The following is a 26,439-nucleotide window of genomic DNA, read 5'->3' as shown; positions in this document are numbered from 1 at the left end:
AACAGCACACTAAAAAGCAGAGACATCACCCTGTCAACAAAAGTGCGTATAGTCAAGGCTATGGTCTTCCCAGTTGCAATGTATGGCAGTGAAAACTGGACCATAAGAAAGGCTGAGCACCAAAGAATTGAGGCCTTTGAACTATGGTGCTGGAGAAGACTCCTGCGAGTCCCTTGGACTGCAAGGCAATCAAACTGGTCAGTCCTAGAGGAGATCAACCCTGACTGCTCCTTAGAAGGCCAGATCCTGAAGCTAAAACTCAAATACTTTGGCCACCTAATGAGAAGGAAGGACTCACTGGAGAAGAGCCTAATGCTGGGAAAGATTGAGGGCAAGAGAAGAAGGGGACGACAGAGAATGAGATGGCTGGATGGAGTCACTGAAGCAGTAGGCGTGAGCTTAAATGGACTCCAGAAGATGGTAAAGGACAGGAAGGCCTGGAGGAACATTTTCCATGGGGTCGCGATGGGTCGGACACGACTTCGCAACTAACAACAAATTATTTCCATAGAAGCCCTCATGAGCTGCAACATCGTTCTGAACTTGAAAGCATTGCTATCTCATAGGACATTTTCACTTTCTTCCACCAAAAGCAACATAGACACAGTCCATTTGAATGTACAAGAATTGGCAGATGCTTCAAACCACAAGGCAGCTCTCTGATCTCTTGGCAGTGGGGTGTGGTATGAGAACTTAGATAGACATGCTAAGATACCAAGGGTGTGGACAGCTGGAATTGAGGTGTGCCAGTCCTGTCAGACAACCATCCTAAATTAAGCCTTGGTTGCCTTGCTACCCAAGTTGTTTGGTCCAGTAACAGGGGGTTTATATTGTATACAGAAGGTCCTGGGATTGATCTTCGTACTCTCCAGATCCAAAACATCTTGCAGTTAGTAGGACTGAGATGGGACCCATTGCCAGCCACGACTCATTGGGTCATCATTTTAGAGATACCCGATTCCTCAAAGCCTTCCACAATGGCAAAACTTCTAATGTACTTAAAAATTCTGGGAGATATTCAAAGAAGAATCTGCCTTGAAAGTAGCCCATTTGGAACTGTATAGCAGTGTCAAGCATCAGCAGTTAACCCCAGGAAATGTTTTGTGACATTTTGTGTTATGTCATAAAATGTTTTATGATCATTTCTATGTCATGAATCGCTTTATGATCCTCTTAAATCATTAATTGCTTTATAAATGATTTTGGATGCATTCTATAAGTTAGCCCAATTGAGATGCCTTGGTTGAAAAGTTTTGCCTTATGATGCGTAGTTTCGCCCAGTTAAAAGTTACAGACACAAGAGTTTTAGGGGTATATAGATGGATTAGTGATTGAACATAAGGAAAGCACAAAGGGTGACAGAAGGGGTGACCAAATCATCTAAAATCTGGTTCAGATTTTTCTTGCGATTGAGATAAATATTTCAGTTCAAAAACAGTATAAATATAAATCTATTTAAAGATTTAATTATAGTCAATTCAGCACATAGATTTGAGGATTCAGAACAATCATCCTGTCAAATAAAGTTTTGCTCAGTCCTGGTTCACATGTTATACTGCCCTACAAACTCTGCAAAAGGAACTTTGCCCACACTTTATCACAACAAGGACAGTGTAATTTGTAATTTTCCAAGCTTCATGGACTGGACTGAACTGCAATGGGTAGCAAGAACCAATTCCAATTCATTCTATTATTGGCAGTATTCCAAGTAACCAGGAAAAAAATAGAGGTAGTGAGAACAACAACGTCCCACTATGTTTGGCTGATGGTCAACATTGAAATGGGATTGAGATCTAGATGAGGTTGAAATTCAGGGGTTTGAAAAAGTAGCTTCTTAGTTGTTTGGATCCTTGGTCATGAATTCATTAGGAAAAATACTTGGGATATGATTCCGAGGGCCTAAGTAAGTAGGACAAACAGAAGAACTTATGACAGCACGGCATACTTAATTGCATTTTGAATCAAATGAAGAACCACACAGTTCTTCTAGAGTTGCATTCTCCTGGCTATCCCTTTGAAGTAATACACTCAATTCATTTAAAGATGGAAGCAGTAAGTTCTATTATTAGGCAAGGGATGGGGTTACCAGCATCAAGCATTACCATGTTCTCAGGACAGAGAACAGGATCTTGTGCAAATGGCCGTAAATGTGAGCAGGCTGCCATTGTACAAAGTGTAATTGTGGAGCCGGGTTATAAGTAACTTTGAGGAGGTCCGTCAAAACTTTGAACTGGTTGCTAAGCAACTTGTCATTAACTGAGGACTACCTATACTTGCAGGAAATAGACTCTGGGAGGTTGACTTAACTGCCACAAGCAGCTATTTATAGGAATCCATGCTGTTTAACACCTTTAATAACGCTAACCTCAAAAGACAATCCGTCCCTGTGCCGGGTCATTGCTCTGCTGAATACAAGGGGGCTGCCATTCCAGAACATTCTGGCATGGAGGGGGGAGGGAAAAAGCATTATCTTCTTGTCCAAACTGCCCAGGGACACACCCATGGGATGGGGTTTTTTTGGGGGGGGCATTGAGCAAAGGGGCCTTGTGCTCTCTCCATCTCTCCTCCTGGCTCCAAGGCTTTGTCTCCTATGAGACTAGACTAGTTTGTTTGTTTGTTTGTTTGTTTATTTATTTATTTATTTATTTATTTATTTATTTATTTATTTATTTATTTATTTATTTATTTATTTATTTATTTATTTTAATTCCATTTATATCCCGCCCTTCTCCGAAGACTCAGGGCGGCTTACAAGCTTAGCAGTAGATACCAGGCCAGGAGACTGGAAGTTCTAGTCCCACCTTAGGCATGGAGAATGGCTGGGTGACTTTGGATCGGTTCCTCGCTCTCAGCCCAACCCACCTCACAGGGTGGTTGTCGTGGGGAAAAATAGGAGGAGAAAGGAATATTGAGTATGTTGCCGCCTTGAGTTATTTTTTAAAAAAAATAAAGACAGACTAACAATAAATTGAAAAATAAGTAAGTTATGAGGATAAAGGGGGTCCCAAAGCCCACCCATTCTTGGAGTTGTCTTTGGATCCAGACTTGGCAGCTTCTGCCCTATGTAGTGCCTGGCAGCCTAGTCGAGAAGGACATGATAAGTGTGGATGAGTGTGCATATGTGTACATGTGAGAAAGAGCAAATATAAAATTGCAACCATAAATGTTTTCTGGTTGCTTTAAAATCACTAGGTCTCCATGTACAGGTAATCCTCAACTTACAGTTATTCATTTAGTGACCAGTGATTTCCAACCTGTCCTTGTCCTTATGACTACTACAACAACCCCACAATGACAGGATCAAAATTCAGGTGCTTGGCAACTGGCATGTATGTATTCATGGTGGTTGCAGCATCCCAGGGTCATGTGATCAACACCTGCAACTACCCAGTCAATGAGAGAAGCCAGATTCACTTAATGACCACATGATTCACTTAGCAACTGCACTGCTTTGCTTAACATGAGGGGGGGGGGAAATTACACAAGACTCAGAACAACCATCTTGATTAGCAACAGAAATCCTAGTCCCAATGGTAGTCATTAGTCAAGGACGACTTGCAGTCCAAAGAACCTGTGGTTGACCTCAGCGTTTGGCTGAAACTGATTTTTGTGTGCCCCTGCTTATCTAGTCAGACTTATCTGGAAAACCCAGACAGAAAGTATGAGGAGCGTACAAGATCTGCATATGCCTCAGCAGAGTCTGAGTGAGTGACCCAAAGCCAAACCTGGGAGCACACATAACAGGATATTTCTTTGTAGAGCTGTATCCAAAATAGGCTGGGTGAAATCTGGAAATTGGCTGGCAAAAATAAACTGATGGAAAGGTGCAAGCCAGCTACACAATACCACACAACCCATCCTTGTGTACCCTATCAATACAGTACCAACTGTAACCTTTTGCATACATTTGTATATTATATGCATGACTCATAACAGGATTAAGCAAAATGATGCCATGGTAGTACTGAGTGTATGGATGCCCTTCTCAACAAAATAATATAATACTATTCCTATCAAAGGGAATTTCTTTCCAGCTTCTGGAACATAGCATCTTCAACTTATCGTGAGAAAAAGACTAGCATCTGGCTAAGAACAGGAGGCAGAAATGAAGCTATGGAAACCCCAGTTTGTCAAATCTATCATTAAATTTGCATAATCGTAGAAAAGCATATTAAACTAGGCTAGTTCTTGGGACTTTAATGCCAGTTAGAAAGGGAACATCTAAAGTAGAGAATCTGCTCTACTCCATTCCAGTTTAGAACAACCATTTTCTAAGGCAGCTTTGCCCAACCTGTGAACTTAAACCCAACCAGCTTGCGTTAGCTATCTTGAAAACTGTACCCCCAAACTCTGAAGGACACCCCACTTCAAAGACTCTTCTGATGTTCTCAGGAGAATAAGGATCCTACAGGAGGAATGTCCAACCTCTATTTGCAGATATCTTCCTGCAAATATTCAGAGGAGGATTAGGGAAGTCATGATAAGTATTGTTTTGCTTCTCCCTGATGCAATTTTGATTGCATGAAGAATTAGAATTCCTGAAAAGGGTTTGGGAAAAACAGAGATGGATAAATCCTTCCGAGAAACATTTTTTTTTCTGGAAAGCAGGTGCATGATTTGTGAATTATCACTTGCTGCAGGAGTCTTCATTTGCATGTAATCTGATTTGCTTATATTGTATGAATTCAGAGTAGCTTGGCAAGTGGGCAGCCATATAAATATTTGCAAGAGTTACAGATCTCTCCCTCTGTTAATTACAACCAAGATTTTTTTCCCCATTTACAGGTAGTCCTTGATTTATGACCACAACTGGAACCAGAATTTCCATTGCTAAGCAAGACAAAGGAAGTCATGCCCAAGTTAGTGACCTTTCTTGCCATGATGAAATGATTTTTTTTTCTTGCAGACGTTTTACCCAAACTAGGTAAAATGGTACAAAACTCACTTAGCAACTGTCTCACTTAGCAACAGAAATTTTGGGCTCAACTGTGATCGTAAGTCAAGGACTACCTGTATAGTCCTAACTCCGCTTGCCTTCAGAAGTGGAAGGCTCAGCTTTTTCAGAGAGTCCAACAGGTAGAGTAATTTGTAACCCTGTTTGATGGCTGTTCTTATGGTGTTCTTGTTCCCCAATACAGTTGGATCAACTTCCTAATTTATAATACAGGTAGTCCTTGACTTACTACAGTTCCTTTACTGACAGTTCAAAGTTACAAAAGCACTGAAAAAAGTCACTTGTGACCAATTTCCAGAGTTACGACCTTTCCAGTATCCCCATGATCACACGATCAAAATTCAGATGTTTTGCAACTGACTCATATTTGTGACTGTTGTAGTGTCCCAAGATCACGTGGTCACCTTTTGCAACCTTCTGACAAGCAAAGTCAATGGGGAAGCCAGATTTATTTAACAACCAGGTTACTAACTTACCAGCTGCAGTGATTCACTTAACAACCGGGGCAACAAAGGTCTTAAAAGGGGGCAAAATTCACTTAACAAATGCCTTATTTAGCAACATAATCTTTGGGCTCAATTGTGATCGTAAGTTGAGGACTTCATTTCTGTTTTTAATCTTCATGCTTTCATACACTGACAAGCATCATTTTGGTGACTGAGGTGGATAATAGCAACAGTAATAACAAATAATTGTTTAAATTACTTGTAGGGCTGCCTGTCTTCAAACCAGAACTCTGGGCAGCTCAAAACCACAATAAACAAACAATATCATACCAAAAAATGAACAGCAAAAAAGATTGGAAACAGAAACAGGAAAACCTGGTACCATAATCCAACTCTCTAGGTACAACCCGCAAAACTCTGACAACTCTGGCTTTACCCTATTGCAACGCCTGGGGGGAAAAGCCAGCTCTTTGTGGTTTTGAGAAGGTTAAGAGAGGGCCTGCTGGATCTCAAGGGGAAGGGTGTTCCATAGGGTAGAGCAGGGGTCTTCAAAGTTAGCCCTTTTATGACTTGTGGACTTCAACTCCCAGAATTCCTCAGCCAGGCATGCCCCACAGGTCATGAAAGGGCCAGGTTTGAAGACCCCTGGGGTAGAGGCTGCTATGCAAAAGGCTCGCTTCCTAGGTCCCTCAAATTGGCAGCGTTTAAGGCAGGGGTAGGCAACCTCGGCTCTTTTATGACTCATGGACTTCAACTCCCAGAATTCCTGAGTCAGCATAGCATAGCTGACTCAGGAATTCTGGTAGTTGAAGTCCATGAGTCATAAAAGAGCCGAGGTTGCCTACCCCTGGTTTAAGGGAAGGGTCTTAGAAGTGTGCCTAGTCTATCTAATTTGGTGCTATGGACAGATAAGCCCCAGAGAGAGGTGATCCTGCATATAACTACATCCCGTGCTCATGAACCTGACTGACTGACTAACATCATCACCTTCATAACTGGGCTACACTTCTGCTTTTTGGCAAAACCACACTCACAGCAAACCATTCGCTTAAGGACCGCTGCAAAAAGGGTAATAAAATCAGGTTGGTCACACAATCAACCTGCTTTACAACCATCACGATTTACGATTGTGGTGGGCAGGTTCCATTACGGTTGTAACTCAAGGACTACCTGTAATAAGATAATATCTGCTCCTCTCTAAGCGGGTAGGCAGAAGTAATCTGCCCAATGACTCAGGGATGGCATCACAACCAGGAACGTATTTGATAAAAGTCAGGTTGGAAGTTTCTGCATTTCCAGAGGGAAACGATGCAAAAGTCTCACCAGATTTCTGCAACTGCAGGAGAGGAAAGTAACCGACTTCTCAAAGTGGAAAAAAAAGTGAGGAATTTGCCAGATCGAGCCAGCATCATAATCAGCTAATTTCCACCTTTTTCTTTGCTTCTGTAAGGAGTTGCAACTTTCTGCCCATAGGGACTAGCACCTTACTTTTTTGTTTAGCCTCTTAACATTTAAAATTCTAACTCCCAATGGCTACAGAGAAAATACTAACACGGCCCAGAAGAAAAAGAGGGAAACACAAAGGTCCTAAAGTGAAATCATTTCCTTCTTTGCTGCAGAACAGAAGTCTCCTTGTTTGTCTCTTCAAACTTAAAAGAATCTTGCTGGAGGGAAAATATCCACATTAATCAGGTTTTCCAGGTATAACAGTAAAAAAAATTTAAAAAAAAACAAAACACGTTATTTCTGGAGTTGCCTTGGCCTAAACATGTAGTACTTTAGGATAAGTTCTCCCTGTTCCTTTTTATTCAACTTGCAGATGCAAACAAAACTTCTAGGTCATGTTGGACTCCTCATTCTGGGAGTTGAAGGCCAAACATCTCAACGTTGCCAAGATTTAGAAACACTGAGCTAGAGCAGCGGTGTCCAAACTTGGCAATTTCAAGACTTCTGGACTTCAACTCCCAGAATTCCACAGCCAGCCATGCTCTCAGGAATTCTGGGAGTTGAAGTCCATAAGTCTTGAAATTGCCAAGTTTGGAACCCCCTAGGCTAGAGGACAAAACTTCACTCTAATAAACAATAAAAATGATCCGCATCCTCTGTCGCAAAAGGAAAACTGGCTATCTATTTTAGAAGAATTGCTTAATGCAAGTGGATTTTCATCAGCCTCCTCAAACTGGGAAAAGATGCAACAAATTAAGACCGAAATAGAGCAGCTGAATTTGTTCTGCTATCCTCCAATGTAGTGTTTTTTTTTGAGTATAGTTTTTCTAACTGAAAACAGAAAGACCTACATCTGCCAAAGCTACTGAATAAGAATGGCATTCTTGCATACCTTTTTGCTCAGCTTCCAAAGCAGATTTTTTTTTACAAAATTAATAAAGAGTGTGGAATGTTTTGCTCACTAGTTGTGGAAAGAAACCCATAAAATAAATGGCATTTGAATATTGCTGACATTATATATTGTTATTGAGAATTCTTCGGGATCCAAACAGTCATTTCAACGATTTTATTTGTCTCCTTTCTCTTTGCTTCTGTAAGGAATTGCAGCTTTCTGCCCATAGGTACTAGCAACTTGCTTTTCGGTTTAGCCTTTTAAAGTTTAAAATTCTAACTCCTGATGGCTACAGAGAATAGACTAACACGGTCATTTTATAAGCTGGAAACAAGAAACAGGGAGAGAACAGCCTGGCCTTGCAAAGCTGTTGAGGACACTTGGCCCTCCAACTTCTCCTTAATTGTTCCATATGTTCCAGAATGACTGTTTGCCTAATTCAGACATTTTAATATAGCAGACATTTTAATATCTCCCTTGAGACATTCTAGAGCAGGGATAGGGAACTATGGGCCTTTTATGACTTGTGAAGTCCACAAGTCTTAAAGTTGCCAAGGCTGGAGACCCCTATTCTAGCTCAGTGTTTCTAAATCTTGGCAATGTTGACAGCCATCTCAATCAAAGGACACTTTTGAATAAGGGATGACCCAACAATAGCTGGGCAAGCAGAAAGGCTGTCCTAAAAGAATCTGTAAAAAGAGACATGAAGGGGAAATCTCCTCCAGTTTTGAACCCAATTCCTGATAATTTTGGGGGGCATGTTCATCTCATTTTACTACAGGTAGTCTTCGACTGACAACTGTTCATTTAATGAGCATTCAGAGTTGGGGGGAAAAAAGTGACCTGTGACTGGACCTCACACAATATTGCAGCATCCCTGGGGTCACATGATCAAAACTTGGGTGCTTGGCAACTGCACGGCTTCATGATCATTGCAGCATCCCAGGGTCATGTGATCACTATTTGTGACTTTCCCAGCCAGCTTCTGACAAGCAAGGCCAATGGGAAAATGTCTGTGGAGATTCTCAGTCATCCAGGTCATGCCCCACTTCATGAACTGATGAAGTTCTTGGACGGGAAGTGAAAACTCTTCAAGGAAAAACAAGTCCAATTGCCTTTTTTTTTAAAAAAAACCAAAACCTCTTGGTCAATGGGAAAAGCCCAATTTGCTTAATCACCACGGCAAAAAAAGGTCATAAAATCAAAGACAATTCACTAAACAACCACTTAGCAACAGAAGTTATGATCCCAACTGTGGTCATAGGTTGAGGACTATCTGTATTGCTTTCTTCAAGAATTTTTTTTTTCCTATTTCCCAATCCAGCCTACAGCTCTGATATTTCCCATCCATGGTCTAACCAGGTCTGCCCTGCTGAACTCCCAAGACCCAAAGAAGAAGCCTTCAAATAAAACACTGTCCTCTTTAGGAGATATACTGTAAACACGCCATTCACCCTCTGTATCGACTCTCTGCCAAGAAAGAAAGAAAGAAAGAAAGAAAGAAAGAAAGAAAGAAAGAAAGAAAGAAAGAAAGAAAGAAAGAAAGAAAGAAAGAAAGAAAGAAAGAAAGAAAGAAAGAGAAGAGTTGACATTTAAGGATTCCGAGGAGGAGGAAACTGAAAACATGAATCAATTTTAATCTGTGTAATTAACAGATTAACAAACTGATTGCAGATCCAAGCCAAAAAAACAAAACCGCAAAGTGTTGTTAAAGCCGATGTGGCCACCTGGATCCTTCTACTTTCACCACTGAGCAGAAGCGGCTCGCCTTCCTTCTTTGCCAACCCCACCTGTTTCCTCTCTGTTGTGGAACCAGAAGTACTTGGGAGGATTACCATACCGAGGCTGGTTTTACTAGCCAGGTGCACAGGTGAAAAAAAGTGGGATGGACAGGAGGAGGGCACCAGCAAGGAAATGCAAAGAGCATGGCTTTCTTGTTCCTCAAAGTTGTCCATCAAGGGACTTGTGAATTTATCTCTTCCATATCCAGGTACCCGGGCCGATATTTCATCACATTCCCTCCAATATTTTAGTGTCAAAGTGTTTGTCAGAATTGTCTGGAACAACTCAGATTAACCTCATCATCTCAGCACACGGCTCAGATAATGCATTTTTTCTTCAACTCACTAAGTGACCTTTTGGGCAACTCGTCACGGCCAGCTCACTGCAGCCAACTCATTGTGGCCAATTTGCCACAACCAACATGCCGTGGAACAACTCACCATGGCCAGCTCGCCATGGGACAAGAGTTACACTAATATTGAAGAAATAGTGGAATAGAATCATTAAAGAAAGGATGCTAAAAGAAGGACAAAATGAAATATTAATGACAAAAATTAATATATTTTTTAAATTATTTGAAATGAATTGTTGAATTGTTCTGTGGCAAGTTGGCTGCAGTGAGTTGGCCATAGTGAGTAGGCCGTAGGTAGTTGGTCATGGCGAGTCAGTTGTGGCAAGTTGTCCCATTCCACAACAAATTCCCATTTGAAAATATTTATCCTAGTAGATACAGTCCAGTCCCCTTCCATTTCATATGGTTTGGAAGGGCACAGTAGGTGGCTTAGTGTTCATCTAAGGGAATGGGCACATATCCATCAGAACTGAGGTGTTTCATTCGATTGGATGCAGAACAGCGAGAGAGAGGGAGAGGGAGAGGGAGAGGGAGAGGGAGAGGGAGAGGGAGAGGAGAGAGAGAGAGAGAGAGAGAGAGAGAGAGAGAGAGAGAGAGAGAGAGAGAGAGAGAGAGAGAGAGAGAGAGAGAGAGAGAGAGATCACCAACAGAAGATTTTCCAGCCTCTTTCAGAAATCTTCCACCTTTCATTAAGTCCCTTTTACTATTGATTTGACCACACCATCAAGAAGGTTCTCCTAATGTCCACCAAAATTAGCCATCTTTTAAAGTAAACATACATTAGAATGACTCCTGTCCTAACAAGCACCAGTAAAAAGCTTCTGTTCTACTCTCATAAGGAGTTGCTTTCCGTCCTACAAAACAAGGCACAGGTTGCCTGCCCTTGACACGCCTGTTTCAGAGACAGAAGCTTTGGAAGTTCTAGATCACACATCGTAAAGTTGCTGAGACTGAGAAACACTGTCCTAGATGGTCTTCTAAACCTGATACATTTGATGCCTTGCGTTACCTCATTTGCTAGGTTTAAGTAAATTCTGGACACTGAATTCCAAACTGAACTTCTACAAGTTCTAGAATTTCTACAATAAGTTGGGAAACCATTAAAAAAAGTCATCTAGATAGGTAACTCCAACAGCTCATAGACCACAAAAACCACAGGCCTTTCATGCTCATACTGTTTGATGTCTCTCCATCAGCAGCTTGGAAAGGAAAATCCAGAAATAACTCTTTTTGCCGAAAGAACCTGTCCTTGTAGAATGGGTGTTACCGAGTCACTAGCTCACATCCTCCTCTGATATGGAGGCTTTAATAATATTCTCTAGATACCTGTTCTTGGCCTGTCCTGGATGACCAATAAGTGTATGCACATCAGGTGCTATTAGGCAAGACCCTAGAACAGGGGTAGGCAACCTTGGCTCTTTTATGACTCGTGGACTTCAACTCCCAGAATTCCTGAGCCAGGATGGCTCAGCTTGGAAACTTCTCCATTTCTCCTCAGCATGGATGGCTCAGGAATTCTGGGAGTTGAAGTCCACGAGTCATAAAAGAGCCAAGGTTGCCTACCCCTGCCCTAGAATGACACTTAGCAAAACTCATCACTATGAAGAACAGATCCAGCTATCATAGAATACTTTACTCCGCTGATCTAACATCAAACAGGAACAATATGTTTGCCACAAGGTTCCTTCTACAGTTATCTCACCTCAGGTATATATTGATGTGTTGCAATTAATATTGGTCAGTGACCACAAAAAACGGTGATTGATTTTGTTCTTAGCCCGGAGGCAGTTAAGATCAGTCAGGAAGCAACGTGAAGGTGTGATCAAATCTCTGCAAAGTGACACATTAAAAAGAACAGTGGAGCTTTGATGGCACCATCCATGGCTGTCATCTTGACTTTTTCAACCATACAGTATCTGTGAGCACCCCCTGAGCTGACAGAACATTCAGGAATTTGCCTAACTTTTGCAAACAACTCATCCATCAGCCTTTAAGGGATCTTGACTATTTTTGAGACTAAGTGAGACAGGAGTGTTCACAGGATAGGGTTGAAAAAATCAAGATGGCAGCCATGATGGTGTGATCAAAATTCTGCAAGACAACACACTAAAAAAGAAAAAAAAAGAACAGTGGAACTCTGATTGTACCATCCATGGCTGCCTTCTTGACTTTTTCAACCATGCCCTGTGAGCACCCCCTGATCTGACAGTGCATTCAGACAACTGGAAAGTGGGCAGAAAAGGACGCTGAAGCGATCCAAGGCTGGAAACAAAGAGACCATTCCCATCAGTTATTTAGATCAGCCTGATCCAGCCATCATTGTGGTTGTGGAACAACGGTTGTGGATTAGTGGATTAGTCTGGATTAGTGACCCAGCACCACAATGGTGGCTGGATGATATCTTGAATCCCCACCAAATCCTTCAAGGAAAATGAGAGGAAATGGATAGAGCGAAGGGGAGGGCTATGCTGCCATTTTTAAAATAATGTAAGGAATGAAGGTGATCCGTAGAAGAATATTTGACCTACAAAATGAAGGACATAGATTCAAGTTACAGAAGGCAAATTCTGATTGAAAGTTGAAAAAAAGTCCAAGCTCAACAGTAGAAGTGATGCCCAAGAGACAGGGTGGTCTTCCGTTCACTGGGCACGTTCATGAGGAATTTGGACTGTGATCTATCAGGGATCCTCAAATTTGGATTCCTGCACAGGGAAGAAGGATGGGCTAGATGGCCCCAGGAGTCCCCTTCCATTACATAGGATGTCATGAAAAATACACTGGTTTTTTTTTAATACCAAGTTTAGAAAACAGCAATTCAAGGAATCAAACAGAGGGGCTTTGGGACTGATTTACAAGCATGTGTGAATCTGGCTCATTGCTGAAACCACTGAGGCTTCTCAATTTCTTTTTTGTCTGGGTGTGGTTGTTGCTGCCTCCCCAAAGCCCTGTTCTAGAGCCAATTGCAAAATTTCAGTCTGTAGAGAGACTCAAAAGGTGGGGGAGGAAAAAAAAATCTGGCATATTAAAGATACAGATAATTCACCCACAAGTTTAAACTGCCAGGAACTTGTCAAATTAGAACTAGCAAATCTCACATGCTGCAGCATCTAATCAGCCTATCACAGAAATCTTTAATTTCCGTCCTCTGTTGAAATGCAGAAGAGGAGTTGAGGATGATTCACTTCACAAGCTGGTCCTGCATTTATAATTATGCTAAGTACATTTACTCAGGGGTGGCTGTGAAAACTCCAAACACAGACATAGGGTAAGTCAATGGCCTTCAAAAGATGGACAAAATAGGCCTCTGAAAAGGGTCCTGGGCCTTAGCTGAGTCCTGCATGGCCATTCTTAGCTGAGTTCACACAACATGCTAAATCCTTAACTTGGGGACTTACACAACCTCCCCATTCCATTTCCCAAGCTAAGAATGTCCAAGAGAGGTGAAAGCAACAGTAATATCTGCATGCTGGAAGTGAAATGAACAGAGAAAATAATGGTGGATCATAAATTTAGTTTTTGCTATACCATCTTTCCTGCTCTAAAATAATAGAATTCAGCAGTTCTGGAGATTTAGCTTGGACAAAGTTTAACAGGTAACTGATGACTTTCCCCAGCAGTATGATTTTATTCATAAATGTTTAAATCAAATTTGCATGGCTGTCCATCACACAAAAAACAACTCTGGATGGTATACAACAATCGATTTTCCTTGAGTTCAGTACTCAGAGAATGCATTCACACAACACATTCAGCTTGGTTTTACCAAGTAGCAGGAGAGCTCTGTTAGTCTAGGATAGCATAAATAAATAAATAAATAAATAAACATCAGGAGTTTGGTAACATTTCTCCAATTTACAAAAGCATTATTTTTAAATAACATTGTGAGTCAGAAAAGGTGCTACTGGACTTCTGTTTAGCCTGGTTACAAAGCCCAATTTGTAGACTTAACAATTTGCTAAATCAAAATTTAACCAAAGGGGCTTGGTTAGCACAGCTCTTTAAACCACAAGAAAACTAACCAAGGTTCACTGCAGCCCATGTTTTATCTGCAGCTGCAGTGTTTGTAACTGATCTGGTTAAACATGTTGGGTGAACAGAGAATGAAAGAGCATTTAAAATTTATTTTCAAAAAATATTCCTTTCTACCCGAGAACAAGTTAATATATTTTCCGCTTTCCCTCGCGAAGTGGTGCTTATTCACAAGAAGGGCATTAGGAAAATGGAAGCACTTTTTAAAAAATTGCAAACATGAGTTAACTGAGTTTTAAATACGAACCTCCACAGCTCCAAGAGTAATTTGAAAGAAAGGGATTTGCTCTAAAGCAGGGTTGTTCAACCCTGCCCACTTTAAAACTTGTGAACTTCAACTCCCCAAATTTCCTAGCCAGCTATGCTGGCTGAGAAATTCTGAAAGTTGAAATCCATAACCCTGCTGTAAACTATCAGCTGTAAGAAGTTGAATGGACAGAGAGAAAAGAATGCTTGACCCATTGGGGAAGGGAGATGCAACATTCAAGAGTCAGTTGCCTTTTGGCAAAAGGTACACAAGTCATGCTTTGGGGAGACTCCAAAACAACAATACACAACATAGTCACGGCGAGAATGTTCTACTTTTTTCCCTAGATAAGGGGAAGCTTTCCAGGGACCTACCTGCCTTTCAAGCCATGCTAAATTTATTTTAGGGCCTCCGTGATAATTTCTGTGAGATTCAGAATTCTGCACTGATATTCAGATATGATGCTCTGGATTACAGAATTCAGAAATCGGTGTCTCTTAAGCCTTCAGCCTGCCAAACCTGGTTTAAAACTACCTATCTGCATCAGTGTTAAAGCAAGCCCATAAGTCATCATACAGGTAGACCTCAACTTACAGTCATTCATTTAGTGACCACTCAAAGTTACAACGGCCCTGAAAAAAGTGACTGAAAACCTGTACTCACACAACTGCAGCATCCCCACAATCATGTGATCAATATTTGGGTGCTTGGCAACCAGCCTATATTTATGATAACTGCAGCACCCTGGGTTCAGGCAATTGCCATTTGTGACCTTCCCGGTTGGCTTCCGACAAACAAACAAAGTCAATGGGGGAAGACAGATTCACTTAATGAATGCATGATTCACTTAACAAAAGCAGTGACTGACTTAACAGCCAGGCCGAAAAAAAAGATCATACAATCGCCCATGATTCATTTAATAACCATCTTGCTTAGCAATGAAAATTCTGATCTTAGTTACGGTTATAAGTCCAGGACTACCTGCACTCCTTTTCCTCTCCCATCCTACGTTCTGCTGCATCCCAACCAAATCAAGGCCAGTTTCTCTCCGTGATTCCCACTGGCCATCCTGGTTGCATTTCCTCCCCCAGCAGAACCTTCCATTGGAGATGACGATGCTGGTCTCGGAAACACCCACAACAAGAAGCACATTTTAACATTTCAGCAATGACATCTGTCAGCGCCATCTACTTAATCTAATCTGGCCACCAAGAGGGTGGATGCAGAGAGGAAACATCAGAATAGATACCAATTTCCTGTCTGAAAATAAGAGTTCACTTACTTCTCGGTTCCCGGGGCCCATCGACGGTCACTTTAATGGCCCGGTGATATGTAGCAACCTGAGTAGGGTTGGTGAAGACTGTGATGGTCAACGTAAAGCTTTTTCCTTTAAAAGAAACAGCATAGAGAGGAAATCAGAGGGGGAAAAGGCTGCATGAATTCAGAGGGTGATAGGAACCTCTTTAGTAAAGTACATAGCTCCATTTAAAAGAAAAAACTATGACAAAAATAGGATAGACCAACAAAATTCCTGTTCTGCATAGAGAAGTCGCTCATCCATGTTGCATTTGCAAGCAGATCTGAAACTGAGTCCTTGTTGACAATTCTGATTCTCAGGCGTTTCAGACTGACATCTGGAAGGACACAATATCAATGTTCTTATAAATCTTACAATACGCTCAGCATTGAACAATGCTATTTCAACCGTATTGAGGTATTTGCTAACCTTGTGTACACATGAACATTCACATAGCATTCTTGGGGGGGTGGGGGGCTTGGGGGGGCAGGAATGCCTTTGAGTCAGACTTGACTCCTGATGACTGCCTGGACAAGTCCCTGCAGTTTTGTTGGCAGGACTTGTTAAAGTGGTTTTGCCTGTTCTTCCTAAGGCTGGGAGAGAAGGACTGGCCCAAGGACACCCTGCCAATTTTGTGCCTAAGGAAGGACTAGAACTCACCATCTCCTGGTTATTAGCCTTCAATCGCTACACCAAACTGCCTCTCAGCATTCTTAAATACTGTACAGGTAGCCCTCGACTTACAACCACAATGAAGCCCAAAATTTCTGTTGCTAAGCAAGACAGTTGTTTGGTGAATTTTACCCCATTTTACGACCTTTCTTGGCACAGGAAGTTGTTAAGTGAATCACTGCAGTTGTTAAGTTACTAACATGGTTAGTTGAATGAATCTGGCTTCCCCATTGACTGCTTGTCAGAAGGTCACAAAAGATGATCATGTGATGCCTGGGACACTGCAAATGTCATAAATACATGCCAGCTGCCAAATTTTGTCTGAATTTTGATCACATGACCCTGGGGATGCTGCAACAGTTGTGAGAAAAATGGCTGTCATTTTTTTCCAGTGCCGTTGTAACTTTGAACGGTCACTTAATGAACTACAGTAAGTTGAGGACTTGAATCTGGTGCTTTACTGTTCTAATGTATAATACTATGCCGAAAGTCTATTTTTCAACATCTGATTAAGCTGTGGCCATCTCTGGCTCTCATTGCAGTTTCCCACGTGCCAAGTTCTAAAAAGTCATTATTTTGATGAGAGCTACTTTGGTCTAGTCAGTGGTTAAGGCACTAGGCTAGATAGCAAGAGACCACGAGTTCAAGTCCTGCCTAAGCCATGAAAGTGACTTTAAGTTAGTCACTCTCTCTCTTTTATTTTATTTTGCTTTATATCAGCCAACCCCCTTTCTTTTGATCTTGACTTTTCAATTATTCCTGTTACAGTATATGATAGTTAATGGAATTTGTTTTGGGTCAAATAAATCATAATATTTATTTCATCATTTTCAAATTTAATGCTTGAGGATTTTATTTAACAAATATGGTCTAATATTGAGCAATGTTTTTATTACATTAGAAGAGCCAGAGATTTTCCCAACTGAATAAAACATAAATATAAGTTATCTCATAATACTTTTTATGTATGGAAGACTTCCGGTTTTTTAATAAAATTGTCTAAAGTTTATCTGAAAATCTTTCTTTTTCTTCTACCCCAGAAGAATGTGGTTGTTGCTTTTTCAGATGAGGATACCTTAAAATAAATGAATAGGACATTTCATTTTCTTATCTAGGAAATGTTTTAATTGAAAGGGCATTCATGCCAAACCTATGCTCTACCACAGTGTTTCTCAACCTGGACTGGTTTCTGAGGTGTGGACTTCAACTCCCAGAATTCCCCAGCCAGCTGGCTGGAGAATTCTGGGAGTTGAAGTCCACACCTCAGAAACCGGTCCAGGTTGAGAAACACTGCTCTACCACTTTCCTGGTGACCCCTCCATATCTGACCGGGAGTTCAGCAAATTCCTAATGTCTGACTCAACTTTCAAGATGCTTTTCATTTCTGTGGCTTTGTGGTTTCCAGGTGTACACATAGGTCTTTCTTGAACGTTCAAATTGCAAATGTGAGGAAAGTGCCCCGAAGTCATCAGGAAACCTTCTCTACCTTCAGAACAAGGAGAGCTCTGGTGAATTTGAAGGCAATTGAGTTCCTACCACCCTGTCTTCAAACCACATAATCACAGCTTCCTTTGCTGAATAGATATTCAGCCACTGACAGTTGGAGGTGTAGTTATGGCAGTGCCAGGCTGGCTGGTAAACCAGGGATTGTGGCCAAACAGAAGAAGTTGATAATGAGACTGGTTAGTTTTGCCAACATCTCAGATCTTGAATGTAACCGAGGCCACTTTTACCTTAGCATATGAAAAACAGTCGTAGGAATTGGATATGGCTAGTCTAGAGCGGGGGGGGGGGGGAAGGACTGGAGATGACATGATAGCAGTATTCCAGTATTCACCACGTAGAAGATGGGGTCAACTTATTTTCCATAGCAAGCCAAGGCGAGGAAAAAAAATGGATGGAAACTAATCAAGGAGAGAAGCAGCCTAGAACTAAGGAGAAACTTCCTAACAGTGAGAATAATTAACCAGTGGGACAGCTGGCCACCAGAGGTTGTGAGTGCTTCGTCCCTGGAGGTTTTTAAGAAGAGACTGGACAGCTACTTGTCTGAAATAGTACATGGTCTCCTGCTTGAGCAGACGGTTGAACTAGAAGACCTCCAAGGTTCCTTCCAACTCTATTTGGTAACTAACTAACTAGCTGGAACACTAAAACATTGGCATCACTGGATTTCAAGAGAGGTGGTAAGCTGCTGTTTTTGATTAGGTTCATCTAAATCAGACATGTCAAACACAAGGCCCGGGGGCCGGATCCGGCCCGCGAAGTGGTTTCATGTGGCCCGCGAAGCCATCCTGGAAACAGTGAGGGAACGGCCCCCACTGCCTTGGCCCTGGCCCAGAGACCCTCCTTCCGCCAGAGACCCTCAGATCTGTCCCACTCCTGCCCAGGCCCCCATAGGCACCCTTGATGCCAACGATGTAGAGCTGGCCACGCCCAACCAGTAGCCCATATGCACTCTAGCCACGCCCACCCAGTAGGCCACGCCCACCCTGGCCATACCCACCTGGCCCCCTGAGGGCAACCATAATGCTGATGCGGCCCTCAGTGAAATTGAGTTTGACACCCCTGATCTAAATGAAGTTACCCAACATGGATTCAGGCCTTGCTTGGATTGTTGGTTTAGACGAGGGATATCAGATTATGCAGAAGGACTATTGCAGGACAGTGCTGTATTTCAATAAATTATTGATCTGAAGTCTGTGTTTGCACTGAAGACAAAATATTAACAGATTATGGATTTTGCAAGCATCTATGAGCAGTTAGTTACTGCTAACTGATCTGGTAAACAGAACGTCTGATCCTCTCCTCTGTTTGAAGGCCTTGTTGAATGACTGTCCAGTCTATACAGAGAGTCTATGCTTGTGTTTCTCAACCTCGACACCTTTAAGAAGTCTGGACATCAACTCCCAGGATATCCCAGTCAGCCATGCTCCCTGCTGTAGGGAGTATCTCTTTTTCTCTATTGAAAGAATGATTCGAAATCTTTAGGAACACAAGGAATTCTGACATGCCTCATCAGGTCAATAGAACAATCAGCAGACAAAGCATCAGACTCTAAAGTCAATTGTTCATCATCTTTTTGGGTTGGTGATATTTGTTTAAATGACAAGTATTATAATTACATCTGTTTTCTGGGAATGTCCATGGGGGTAGGAGATTTAAAAAGTGAAAAGAATGCATGCAACTATAATCCAAGCTGCCATCTTGACATATTTTACCTTCTATATGGATGGGTTTTTTACACAAATCTGCAAAGGACCATTACTTAGCGAGCTCTGAATGACCGATTTAAAAATGAGGAGGCTGATGGGGGATGGGGAGAGGGGGGGGGGGGAAATTGTCCTTTTGTTTCTGTGGTCAGAAACATCTACTTGACTATCCCTGAATAAGCAGTGTAGTACAGATAGTCCTTGATTTATGGCCACAATTGGACCAAAATTTCTGTTGCCAAGCAAAGCAGGTGTTAACGTGAGTCACGCCTAATTTTACTACCTGTTTGGTCTTGGTTGTTAAGTGAATCACTGCAGTTATTAAGAGAATCATGGGATCATTAAGTGAATCCAGCTTCCCCCATTGACTTTGCTGGAAGCTGGCTGGAAAGGTCACAAACCTTGGGATGATGCAACCATCATAAACACGTGCCAGTTGCTAAATGCACAAATTTTGTTTATGTGACTGTGGAGATGCTGCAACTGTTTCAAACTGTGTGAAGGTTGCTCATAAGTCACATTTTTAGTACCATTGAATCTTCTAGAAGCCGTGGTGCAACAGTGCTTAGAATGCAGTATTATGGGCAAACTCTGCCCACAACCTGGAGTTCAATCCTGACTGACTCAAGGTTGACTCAGCCTTCCATCCTTCCACGCTCGGTAAAATGAGGACCAAATTGTTGGGGAAAATATGCTGACCTTTGTAAACTGCTCAGAGTGTTGTAAAGCACTATGAAGCAATCTATAAGTTTAAGTGCTATTGCTGTTGCTAAATGAATGGTCCTAAATTGAGGACTAGCTGCATTAATATCTTGCTAGGGATTGGGTTTCATGCACTGTCATAGTTCTCAGCAGTGGTGGGTTCCAAGATAAAAAGATCATAACTAGAAGAAGAGAAGGTCTTAAACCTCAGTCAAGAATCTGACTTCAGCACGGAGGGATTTAATTAAGCAGAAGGATGGGTGCATTCAAATATGCAGCTCATCCAGGTCCATTTCCAATCCAAAATAGCTCCATCCAGAAGGGGAAAAACCCTCAGTCGTTACTAATTCGGCTAAAAAAAACCCCAAACTGTCCTGTGTATGAAAATATTTTAACGAACTTTATAGAGGTTTAATCAAAAGCTTGCCTACAACAAAAGTCAAAGACGTTTCCTCCCTCACTTTTCTAAGCTTGGCGCAAGTCAAAGAGAGAAGAATTGAAATCAAAGGAGTTAAGACTACTGTAATTTCTCAGCCCAGACATGGAGACCCAAGTGGGGGCTCCTAATGAATTCAAGAGTCAAGTTTGGATTGAACGATGTTCACGTTTGGAACACTGTGTCAAGCGGATGGGGGGGGGAAGAAGAAGGGGGGGAGGGAGGAGACTTAAGCAAATAATTGGGTACAGAAAGCTTAATTCATAAAAGCAAAACATTTTCCATTCATCAACCTGCAAGCAGTTAAATGGGGGGTGGGGGCAGCAGTTTGAAAGAAAAAAAAAAGCCTGCCTGCCACTCGGGGAAAAGATCCAGCAGGAAAACAGAAATGCAGACAAGAATGTCAACTAGTTGGGTTTCACAGAGCGCAACAAGTAAACAGTTATTACATGCAAATTGCATGTAAGATCATTTGCCGAAAAGCCCCAGGAATCTTTTTCAACATTCCTGTATGAGGGATTCAACATTTGGGGGGAAGGGGGGAAGGCGAAACCTGGAGAGCCTGCCACATTTTGCAGAAGGAATGCATGCTAAAGACGGTACTTGGGTTGCAAGGAAGATTGAATTAAGATCACCCTAAAGCCATTTTGATCCAATGACTCCTCTTTTATTCACTGATAATTCCACAGAGTCTACATGTCAGGGTTGATTTGGGGAGTAGCTACCAAAAGTCAAGATGATAGCTGTAAAAATGCAATTGAAACTCCATGTTCAATCGTAAAACGCACATACACACAGACAAACACAGCAGGTGAGTTGCAATAGAAGAGAATATTTGTAGCATAGGATTGAACTATGGGGGGCCTTGGTGCTCTCTGAGCTTGGTGATTTTCTTGCAGACCTTTCATTACCAAACTAGTTAACATTGTCAGTGCCCTAGTTGTGTAGTGATCAATGCATCATTGCAACACACTGATGATGTTACCTAATTTGGTAATGAAACGTCTGCAAGAAAACCACCAGGCTCAGAGAGCACCAAGGACCCCACAGGTGAGTTTCAATCTCACCAATGTGACTACTATCATGATTTTTTTGACCATACCTCGTGGACTTCCTTGCTCAAACTGGTTTAAGGCTGTTTCCTACGAATGCACAGAGGTGTAACTATTGGCTTAGATTGCTAAAGATTCAGGAGACTGTTATGTAAACAGTCAATTGCAACTTCCCCAGCATCCATGATGAAACCTTGCTGGATCATAGGAAGGTGGTTACAGTGTAAAGTCCCCTCCTTACAAGAATGAATGAATTATACTGACAATGTTGTATGGTATAAATTGGTTCTGAATAGGAAAGAGTTCTGTTGCTGGAATACATATAAAACTTTCATCTCAGTAAATCTAACTAAAAGGAGCTATGCAAGAATTATGCTTGGACAAGAATTCCTTTCATTTTCAAGCATTTATCCAAAGTAGAGAATATCTGTAGCTCAAGGTTGAAACTGTGGAGTCCTTGATGTTCTCTGAGCTTGATGGTTTTCTTGCAGACATTTCATTACCAAACTAGGTAACAATATCAGCACAACACCAAGCTCAGAGAACACCAAGGACCCCATCTTTATCCAAAGTGTGATAAAAGGCTGGGGATACTGATGGTTTAAATCCCAACACATCTTCCTGCATACATGGCTGGCTGGAGAATTCTGGGAATTGAAGTCCACCCATCTTAAAAATGCCAAGTTTGAAAAATACTGACTTAGCCTCTAAGCCATGGGACAGGGGCCATACAGCAAACAGAAGCCAGAAAATGAAAGACATAGGGCCAAGCCAAGATGAAACGTAATTTACTGTTAATCAAAATGAAAGCAATTAACCACAATGAAAGCAATTACTCTCTGTTGTTTCGTAATTAAGCATTAAATGTTACAATTCAGCAGAAATATTTGGAGAAGCTTTAAAATCCTCAACAAAGGATTGAGGGAGAGACATAGAACCATGGGACTATTGTTTACACAGTTGAAGTCTACACCTACTGATGTTTCCTTCCAGAAATTCATATGCACAAACACTTAGCCCAGTGCACACTTCAAAAATCTTATACAGGTAGTCCTCAACAATGTCATTTGTTTAGTGACAGGTTGAAGTTAACAGCACTTAAAAAGGTGACTTGTGACAATTTTTCACACTTATGACCATTACAGTATCCTATGATCATGTGATCAAAATTCAGAGGCCTGTATTTATGACGGTTGCAGTGTCCCAGGGTCATGGGACAACCTTCTGACAAGCAAAGTCAATGGGGAAGCCAGGTTCATTCAACCATGATACTGACCTAACAACTGCAGTGATTCACTTAACAACCATGGTAAGAAAGGTCCTAAAATGGAGCAAAAATCATGAAACAACTATCTTGCTTAGAAACAGAAATTTCCGGCTGAGGTTTGGTCAAGGACTACCTATATGTATCTCAGCTTTACAATAGAGTACATATTTTCTATTGTAACAGAATATTCTCCTTTATTAATGGAGAACATGTGCATGTGCGCACACACATGGGTGGAATACTTGAACTTCTGCAAAACATGGGTTCCCACCAAGTTGGAAATGCCTTCATTCTGGCTTTCAATAGAGACCTGGGAATGCTAGGGAAAGAGGTTAGAGGTTAGAAAACCTGGTTAAAGTCCTTTAAAGTCCTTACCTCGGCCACTCCGTCCGACAAAGCGAAGGTCATTGAACCTGGCCACCTGATTCTTCATTACAGCCGAAGCATTCCGAAGCTCAGCCGAGTAGTTTTCATCGTTACCAGCCATGACCGTTACCACCGTCCCATCAGGAACGTCCCCAAGGGCTACCACCTAGAAGGAACCAAGGTGGCATTTAGAATTATTAATTAATTAAAACTGTCCATTAAACAGCATGAATTGTGACCATTCAAGGGACATTTTGGAGCCAGGGCTAAATGCTACTTAACATGAGCCGAGTAGGTGGGTGGAGGGCACAGCCAATGTTCTTGGGCGAACCCCAAATTGCGTTCCTATAGAATCATAGAACCCCAGGGCTGGAAGAGACCTCTAAGGCAGGAGTCTGCAACCTTGACAACTTTAAGACTTGTGGACTTCAGCTCCCAGAATTCCTCAGCCAGCATAGCTGGAGTCCACAAGTCTTAAAGTTCTCAAGGTTGCAGACCCCTGCTCTAAGGCCTCCAATCCAGCCTCCTGCTGAAGGCAGGAGCCTTATACCATCCCAGTCAAAAGGTTGTTTGCAAAAAGAATAAACATACTTAAGGCTGCTGTTCTAAACCTTGGCCTCCCCAACATCTGGATATATTGGCATTATAATTTGCAGGGGTTCCCGTTCACACGGCCACAGAAGTAAGTCAACAGGATTTATTTTTGAGAAAATAAGATTATATTAGATTGTTATTGGGAGACAAAAAGATTGAAGAACTTGGTTTGGGAAACTTTGACGTGAACCGAATGAAATGTAATATAAACTTGGAATAGAAACATCCATTGGTATTTACACTTTCCATCCTATTCTGGATATGTTTCATTTATAGGATATGTTTTCATTTATTTATTTGATGCGTTATTTATTACTGCAATTTCTACACTGCTCAGTTGCAAAACCCCCCCCCTTTTTTTTAAACTGATGCAGATATTGAGAAAATACACATTTTCTCTTCTTTTCTCTTTTTTCCTTTTTTGAAAAGTGATTTAGATAAACGTTTTTAAAAAGTGTTTAAATGCATTTAAATGTTCTCACGATCAAAATCAGGGCAGATACAACAACAAGTTATTAAATTTATATATTACTCAACGACCCACAATTCTGGGTGGAATTGTTTAAGAATGAGTAAAAACAAACTAGGGCAGGAATGACATTGCATTGTCTGTTACTAATTTTAGGGAGAACCTTCAGCTTAGAGGCAACTTTTTTGAATACAGGACACACATAAGATCATCTCACGAAAAGAATTATTTTACAGTGGCTGCTAAGCCTAGTTAGCTTTCAGCATTAAGAAAACAACTTGTTGTGTACTGACCATGTTTTCTCACTGCTCTGGCATCCTTTTACACATATTCTTTATGTGGTTCTAAAATTTGTCATTTTGTATGGCATTGTAAAAACTTTCCTTTGGGGTGACTTTGAATGAAAAACTGGGTTTTTACTATTATACTAAGAAAATAAAAGAGCCACTCTGAATGAACTGTACATGACAAAATAATGGAGTTGGAAGGGACTTTGGAGGTCTTCTAGTCCAACCCCATGCTTAAGCAGGAAGTCCTATACTATTTCAGACAAATGGCTGTCCAGTATCTTATTAAAACCTCCAGTGTTGGAGCACCCACAACTTCTGGAGGCAAGCCATCCCACTGATTAATTGTTCTAACTTTTAGGGACAGAATAAAATTATAATACATTCCAATACATTACTAGTATTTCCTAAGCTCTTGAAAAAGATAGCTATTATTTGTATCAGCTGAAAATGCAGACATACAGGTACTTATCTAAGGAGTTGCATCTAGTGAAATTGACATATGCACACATGTAATAAATATTAAGCTACTGCATCTACATTCAGTAACCACTTCAATTTTATTATTTGACGGGTTGTATTAACTGAAATCTAGGCAACTTCAATCAATATTTTAGATTAGCATTCAAAAAACAAGTTTTTAAACCACCGATTTAAGAGCAGTTCCGCTACTACTTTTAAATCACTGTTAACGCAGGTTGATTTAAAAATAGATCAAGCAAGATTTGTAGCATTGCCTCATTCTTATAACTAAAGTCATGCAACGTATTTGTTTTGTTATAAAATTAGTGCAGGATTTTCTTCATTCACGTTATATTTCCCCAGTAGAGGAGTATCTCAAAAATATTCCAAGATCACAGCTTTCCCATGGTAACTTTCCTAGGTAACTATCTGCCATTGTCTAAGCAACAAGTAATAAAAATATTTGTAGTTGAATACATCTGAGAGTCATGAGATGTACATTAGAGAAGAAACGTGGTAGTTCTATTTTTTAAAACTGGTAACCATAAAAGTCAGAGCAATTAACTACAATAAAAGATTCTCGGGACATTTTTATAAAGCTTGAAAAGTTATTTCATGAGGCAAAACTGTTTATTTTTATCAGGATATAATGAGATCCTTAAATTGGCTGACTGGAACTGAAATATGTTTCTGACCAATGATTCCATTGATTTTCCAGAAAAACGTCCATTAAGACCAGGCAACTTCCAGGAAAAAAAAGCCTTTGACAAGTTGGGCATTATAAGAGTTAAAATAGAATGAGAGATTAATTATGGAAATTAATTATTATTTAGTTAAAAATTCCATAGTTTGTGGGACTTTTAGAGAGATTATATTAGAACCCAATATGCTTAAAAAAATTATATAGCCTTTCAGGTCATTGTTTTTTTTAAAAAAATAAGTAAAATTGATAATGTCTTTACCAAGACCACACTTTACATCTGGAAAAAAGGTATCCAGTTTTGACACCTCTTCTCTCTCTAATTCAAAAGCATGCTGGGCTGGGGGATTCTGGGAGTTGACATCCATACATTTTTAAGTTGCCAAGTTTGGAAATGTTGCACTATGGAAATCTGAAGATGTCCTTTCTACCTCTACCCCAAAAATGAATGCATAGAGTTACCCCAGTGGCATCTAACCCTCGCTAAATTAACAACTATATCATACAATCATTCTTCAAAATGTTGGAGGGGCTGTAGAGATAAAGGATCATTTTACCCTAGGTTATGGTCATGTGATAAAATAACATCCTTTTTGTTAGGGATTTTGTTTTTAGTAAAATTAAGCGTTATTACAAAACACTGGAAGTTTTTAAAAAGAGACTGGACAGCCATTTGTCTGAAATGGTATAGGGTTTCCTGCCTGACCAGGGGGTTGGACTAGATGACCTCCAAGGTTCCTTCCAACTTTATTATTATTATTATTATTATTATTATTGT

The 26,439-nt window shown here is 40.9% G+C and overlaps 1 protein-coding gene across 4 annotated transcripts in view; it reads right to left on the bottom strand.

Annotated features, from left to right (window-relative positions):
- Positions 1 to 26,439, bottom strand: part of RUNX3 (RUNX family transcription factor 3) — a gene marked incomplete at its 3' end in the record, with an annotated part of 232,507 nt that overhangs the window by 43,767 nt on the left and 162,301 nt on the right. For all 4 annotated transcript variants that reach the window (XM_081335173.1, XM_081335175.1, XM_081335174.1 and 1 more), the window contains 2 exons: positions 23,159 to 23,315; positions 15,431 to 15,535 (listed from right to left, as the gene is read on the bottom strand). In XM_081335173.1, the coding sequence (XP_081191299.1) occupies positions 15,431 to 15,535; positions 23,159 to 23,315 (262 nt within the window). The remainder of the gene's footprint in view (positions 1 to 15,430; positions 15,536 to 23,158; positions 23,316 to 26,439) is intronic.

The sequence above is a fragment of the Vipera berus genome (assembly GCF_964194415.1).
Source record: "Vipera berus genome assembly, chromosome: 9".
In the NCBI taxonomy this organism is placed as follows: Eukaryota; Metazoa; Chordata; class Lepidosauria; order Squamata; family Viperidae; genus Vipera; species Vipera berus.
Note: the sequence above shows the minus strand (reverse complement) of the source record. Positions and strands in the feature narration are given on the sequence as shown.